The sequence below is a fragment of the Nematolebias whitei genome, chromosome 2, assembly GCF_014905685.2.
Source record: "Nematolebias whitei isolate Nwh7 chromosome 2, NemWhi1, whole genome shotgun sequence".
Lineage (NCBI taxonomy): Eukaryota > Metazoa > Chordata > Actinopteri > Cyprinodontiformes > Rivulidae > Nematolebias > Nematolebias whitei.
In genome coordinates this window covers 5,610,567-5,617,007 of record NC_056499.1, presented here as the reverse complement: position 1 = coordinate 5,617,007, position 6,441 = coordinate 5,610,567, and the positions used below count along the sequence as shown (strand labels likewise).

Sequence of the window (6,441 nt, the reverse complement as noted above, 5' to 3'; positions counted from 1 at the left end):
TTTGACAAAGTCATATACATATACTTTTTTTAATTGATATTTAAACAGAAGAATTGCTCTCACTTCTGCGCAAATAAAGTCTCCCATTTCATTAAAGAGAGCAATACATTCATTTTTCTTCCAAGGATTCATTCATGCCAGCTGCAGATATATCCGTACCAGTTCCACAGCAACCCAGAAAGAAAATGCAGGTAAAAACCCAAAAGATTGTTTGGGGACAAAACAGAGGCTTGAAAAAGAAAACGAAAATGAGAACAACCTTTAGTGACCTCTTCTGGCTAACCATGATTTTTACACTTCACACACCAGTTAATATCAGATGTGTTTCAAATAAGTTTAATACATGAGTTTGCAAATGTTTGAGTGATAGATTTCTGCTTCTGCATGGAATGACATAAAAAAAATCACGTTTATCTGAAACATAAAGAAAAATCACATATGCAGCAAACTTTATGTGTATTTATACATATTTCTCTGTAGAACCTGAATGGAAAAGCGGGTAAAGAAAATGGATGGATCGATGGATTCATACTTGAATCTGTATTAGTTTTCATATATGACTGCGTTAATATTTGTCGACCTGTTGTCCGAAGCTCGTGAGTTACTCTTTGGTTGACTTGTTCCTTCTTGAGGTATTTGTTAGGAACGTAGAGCACCAGGCATGTGGTGGGCACACTGGCAGCTTCTTCTTGTTTGTGCACCTCAGTGCCAGTCTGTGTGGGCAGGAGGACGGTCGTTTTGAAGAGCTGTGTGAGACAGACACGTTTCAGTCTTGGCTCGAGACATTTGAAGGTTTACTCTTCGTGGAAACAAATTTCAGCTTTGAAATATGATGAAGTAGATGCAGGTTCAGAATGGCTCTCACTGACTCGTGAAATTTACTTGCTCACATGTTGAAATGGGGTTGAGTACAGAGCTGACGTTAGGAGGAGAAGCTCTTTACTTATTTTCATAGTCTTGAGTAAGGTCGTCGTCTAAAATAAAAAAAATATATAAAAAAAGCACGAGGGAGAAGAGCAGAGAAACCAAACTTTCCCAAAGAGAAGCACATCTATCTTATTTAATGACATGGCAAAAAATATGAAAAATGGTCTATTTATAGTCTGCTAGAAGTCAAGCTTGAGTTTCATCTTGTGAATTTCTATCCATCCATCCATCCATCCATCCATCCATCCATCCATATCCATATCCAGCCATCACTGCGCAAGAGGCGGGGACACCCTGGACAGGTCTCCAGTCCATCACAGGGACAGAGACAAACAACCATTCACTCTCTGTCTCACCTCGGTACAGTTTAGAGTTACCAATCAGCCTAACATGCATGTTTTTGGCCTGTGGGAGGAAACCGGAGCACCCGAAGGAAACTCACATATGCACGGAGAGAACATGCAAACTCCACCGAGAAAGGCCCCTGGCCAGGATTTGAACCGGTGACCTGCTTGCTGAGATGTGGCAGCTCTACCAGCTGATCCACCGTGTCACCCTCTTGTGAATTTCCTGCAGCTAAACGTTATTGCAGTGTTTCCTACCTGTGCATGGTTCTGTTTTGGTTTCCTCCCCCAACAGCATCTCCTGCAGAAGGCTGTCCATCCTGGCTTCACCCAGCAGCTGCGCCAAGTGGAGCGTCTCCACCATCTGCCAGGCAATACTCTGCAGGGGAGGGAGGATGAGGAGAAGTTCCCCAAACCTCCCTCGCTGCTCACAGGTTGACTCTTCGAGCAGAACGTGGGCCTGGAGACGCAAATGTCGAACCACCTGAGGGTTCTGGAGCCCCGGACAGTCTGCTGGACAAAGATAAAGATGTCTGTGATTATGTGCAAAAAGAGTACACTTAAAATAAATGTTAATAAAACTAATAAACAAACATTTACTATACAATACAATACAATACAATATAACTTTATTTATAAAGCACTTTAAAACAACACTGTTGGCCAAAGTGCTGTACACTAACGCATACAAGCATAAAAACTATGTAGATATGATTTGTCAGGCAAGATGATCGGTAAATAATAAATATTCAGCAGGACTTAGTTCATGAACATTGCCATCGTTCAAAACAAGTGGGGAAAAAAACAATGTTTATAAGTGCAAAAAAATTGTACTAACGTAGTAAAACTAAACTCGTTTACTTGTATTATGAAAAAAAACAACACTTTTTTAATATAATGGAAGATAGTTTTGACAGTATAATTCATAGTAATTTATGCCATCTTTCAAGAATGAGTGTACTGATCTAAGAACTGTAGTTTTTTTTTAAATTCGCTAAATTAAATCCTTCATCCTTCCCATCAGTATCTAGATGTTGATGTAGCCCATTGAACTGTGTTATAAAGCACAAATTAAGTATTAAACTAAGTTCAAAGTAATATTTAAGTTTTAAAAACAATGTCTAAATGATAAAATTGGAATAAATATGAGAGATAAATCTCTTTTGTCACTTAGAAATGTATCATTTTAAAAACAGTTCGTATTTGGTCAAGAAAATCTAGTTTAAGCAGATTGAAACAGGCAGTTATCAATTTTACTATGTTCCTTGAATGCAACATAAAAGTTAGTTTGAGTGTTGCACATGGTGCCACATGGAAGAAATACAACCTACTCTTTCCACCACTGAGGCTGCTGCCAGGAAGGACCTCTGTTTGTGTGACATCACCAGCCTATACTTCATTCAGTGCCATATTATAGGGATCTCCACATCTACCTGTCCCGATCCAATCTCAAACTCTGAAGGATCTGTGAGTACAACATTAAACCAATGCACGTGCTTTTTATTTTATTTGCTCAGTGAGCGTACGAGCTGTTTGTGTTTAGCTCACATACACCAAAGCATTGATTCAGGCCTGCAACGGGTTAATTTGGGGTTGGATTTTATGTTTGAAAAACCTCACCTGAAATATTAAGAGGTAATTTGGACTGCAAATATTTGGGTTAAGTCGATAGAATTGAAAGTACTGAGAAAAGTTTTATTTTTTTTAATTTGTGCAACAAATTAGTTATTCTATTTACTTTTTTTCTTACTGAAGGTGTCTTAAATTTAAATCAGGTCTTATTTGACAGTTACTTTAAGTTTTTTTTTTTTTTTTTTTTGTATTTCAAGGGAGAGTATTTAATATAAACAGTTATCAGAATTAAATTCTTAGTTAAACAAGGTGTAAATTCATAATTTCCTGCTTAGTGGAGGCACCTCCGTTAAAGTAACGTTCTCATGGCCCTGACCAACGCTACATTTCAATCTAACCTACTGGTTAACTCTTTAGCCACTTGGTACGAGCGCTACATTTAATTTGGCAGCAAACAGATTCTTGTTTAAGGTGATAAATATGTAGATGTATAAAAATGCTCTTTAGCTGATTGACATATTGATGCTAAAGTTCTTGATTTAACATGCAAGTCTGAGTAACGTCTTTTATAATTTTTGTATACTAAACAATAAAAATGTTCATACAAATTTGCGTTTAGGTTTAACAGAGAGAACGCCCAGATACGTGTGAATAAAGTCTAAGGACGTATTTAAGCTTAGCGAGGCTGTCTTTGATAACGTGGCTGATCGGTTCTTCTTCTTTGGTCCTCAGATTACTGAACCATTTATCTCAGCAGGCTGCAAACTTTTCACGACTAACAAACTTGAGCACATCCTAGCATCGTTCTGAAATATTTTAGAAACCCTATGAGGCCAGGCTGCAGAAAATAAGAGCGTATACAAAAGAGAAATTACAGCTCGCAACCCCCCCTTACAAAATGACTGGATTGACCTGGGGCAAAGAAAACGATGGCTCTGAGGCAAGCAAACTCCTTGTTTGTGATGTCCAGTTCCCTGAGAGGCTTCACCAGCTCCTCTTGGATCCTAAGAGACACTCGAGACACCTCCAGCTCTGGCCCTCTCAGAGGGATCACAAAGTCATTGCCTGCCCAGTGAACAGATAGGCACAAATTCAGGATGGAAAATGACACCTGAATAAATGCTGACAGAGAAAAATGAACCAGTTTATCGTGTCCCACCTAGAAGAATGACATTATTGTAAGGCAGTGAGCGTCTTGCTGCACCTAGAATCAGATGCTCTGCAGAATGGGTTCGCAGCAGGGTCACCTACGAGCAGACGCACACGTGCTTCATGTTATTTACGACGGCAACGTGCCAAATTGTCACTTAAAATGCTACACAAGACAAACTAATTTAAATACTAATTGAATCTGAGCTAAAACCTCATCCATTGATACTTCATACTGTAAAGAGTGGCGTCAGGCGGCGTCAGAGTTGTGTTGGATTTTCTTCATACCCTGTCATCAATCTGAAGGCTGCAGAACTCTGGGATGTGTTTGGCCCATTCCACCAGCAGGAGGAGTTGCTGCTTCATTGACTCAAACACGTCTCCCACACAGGCCGCCTTCTTGGTGCTGATATCATGACTCTGAGGTGAGGGCAGCACCGGGAACTAAAAGCATCAAAGCAAAGTGTGGTTTCATTTAATGGAGCAATGTGGAAATGAACCGTGGTTGAAATATCTGAGCGTACGTGCACTGAGGGCGAGAGCAATGCTCCATAGACATGGAGCTGTGAAAAATCAAAAGCAACCCTGACACAGTTTTATTTTTTGATATTGTTTTACGACTCCTTCATGATAAAGAACTTCTTTTTAAAAATTGGAACTTCTTTTCCAAGTTAAAGGTCAGTTTAAAATTCAATCTCGTTTCTTGCCTTAATAAAAGTATTACTGGTAGGTTTCTTGTTAACGTAATTTGTTAAACTCTATAACATAGCATTTGTTAGTCGTTTGAGTTTTTATTTTTAGCTGAACTCAAAATATTAAAGTCAAATCTTGAGTTTGATTGACATAATGTCAAGTGGATCAGTTATAATACTCAAGTTTAGGTGCAGTGTCCATCTCCCCCCCCCCCCCCCCACACACACACACACACAGTGGAAGGAAACTGGAGACAATGTAAATTTCCCTAAAAAACAAACAAACAAAATAAATATAAATATTAAATATGTTTCTTTGTCTGACAGGTATGACAATCTAATTTATATAGGCTATAAACTAACTAAATAAATGTTCAAGGCCATCCCTATTTAAATCACAAATAAATACAAGTCTTTCAATTTTCTCACAATAATTCTAATCTTTGAATGCATTTGTCGTATACACTGGGGCCAGTATATGTGTGATGTTGGAGGAAGGAGCTTGCAGATAGAACCCCCCCCCCTCGATGTCTGTCCTGAGTAAAACGAAGACGCTGCTCATTCTAAAAGTGGCACAGTTATCAGTACATTACATTTAACCGTTGCAGAACAGCACAGACATAAGAAGTGTTGTACTCTTGTTACTTTGTACTAGAATATAATGATGAGAATCCTGCTCCTTTAAGCCTGTTTTGGTGAATCACCATTTTCTACAGGAGCCTGGAAAGGACAAAACAAATATTTTCCTTCATAATTTTAGTGCACATTGCACTTTCTTACACATATGGAAAGCATTTAACAAACTACTGGTACACAGTAACACACCATACAATCTTCTAAAGCATGTCTAATAGTTGTAAAGACACCTAATATGTTTTTTTTCCTCCTTGTGAATTTCTTATATATGTAAAAGCACATATCTGGTTGTTATTTTGTACTTGAAGGCAACAGACCTCAATGCCAGACGCAGTGGTGCAACAAATGGGCCATGATTAGACGAGATCTTTGTGCAATTTTGTTCTTAACTTCAATTAGGAGAAACTGAATCCAGCCCACAGAGAGTCTGTTTGAGATTTAACCCAAGATCTTTTCATCTTTGACCTTCACCCGAGTGATTTCACAAAAATAGAGATGGGATCATTTATCAGTCATAGGTTTGTGTTACCTGTTGCACACTGGCCTCAGCCTGCAGCAGCACACTGATGGACAGAGTTCTTGCTGTTTGTCCGTTTGCTCTGGGAGTGATGATGCAGTCCCGTTCATTCTGAACAGCTATAGATCAAACACAAAAAACCTAAAATTACTAGAGAGATTTCTTGTCTTCTTTCATCATCTGCCCAACATTTAACTGCAGAACATTGCCACAGATTATTTCCATTACAAAGTCCATCTATTCCTTGTGAAACAAATTTAACGTTCATCGTAAATCTTTCCTACTTTGTGTCATGTTCAGTTGGGTCAAACCCAATGGTGCAGGCAGCATGCTGAACTCAGGTGGTGAAAATAATAATTATTTATTTCAAAAATACAAAAAGGCTGGTGTGGCAACAAACTTACATAGGCTTCTGGAGTCACAAGTAACATAGGAAACAATGCCAGGACAACAATCAACACAGACACAGACTTAAATACTGACACTGACGAGACCTAACCACAAAACACCTGCGAAGCATCACAGGTGTGGGAAGCAGGGAGTGATTGACAGAGGGAGAGCTGGACAGAAATACAACACAAGAGGGCACCATCCTCACTGTACC

At 38.9% G+C, this 6,441-nt stretch overlaps 1 protein-coding gene across 1 annotated transcript in view; it reads right to left on the bottom strand.

The window, feature by feature from the left end:
- Nucleotides 1-892: 892 nt before the first annotated feature.
- hnf4b (hepatic nuclear factor 4, beta) overlaps nucleotides 893-6,441 on the bottom strand; it is a 10,599-nt gene continuing 5,050 nt past the window's right edge. Inside the window, exons 4-9 of the mRNA XM_037695803.1 lie at nucleotides 5,850-5,956; nucleotides 4,281-4,436; nucleotides 4,003-4,090; nucleotides 3,756-3,908; nucleotides 1,530-1,784; nucleotides 893-974 (exon numbers count right to left, since the gene is read on the bottom strand). Coding sequence (XP_037551731.1) covers nucleotides 940-974; nucleotides 1,530-1,784; nucleotides 3,756-3,908; nucleotides 4,003-4,090; nucleotides 4,281-4,436; nucleotides 5,850-5,956 — 794 coding nt within the window. The 3' untranslated portion in view covers nucleotides 893-939. The remainder of the gene's footprint in view (nucleotides 975-1,529; nucleotides 1,785-3,755; nucleotides 3,909-4,002; nucleotides 4,091-4,280; nucleotides 4,437-5,849; nucleotides 5,957-6,441) is intronic.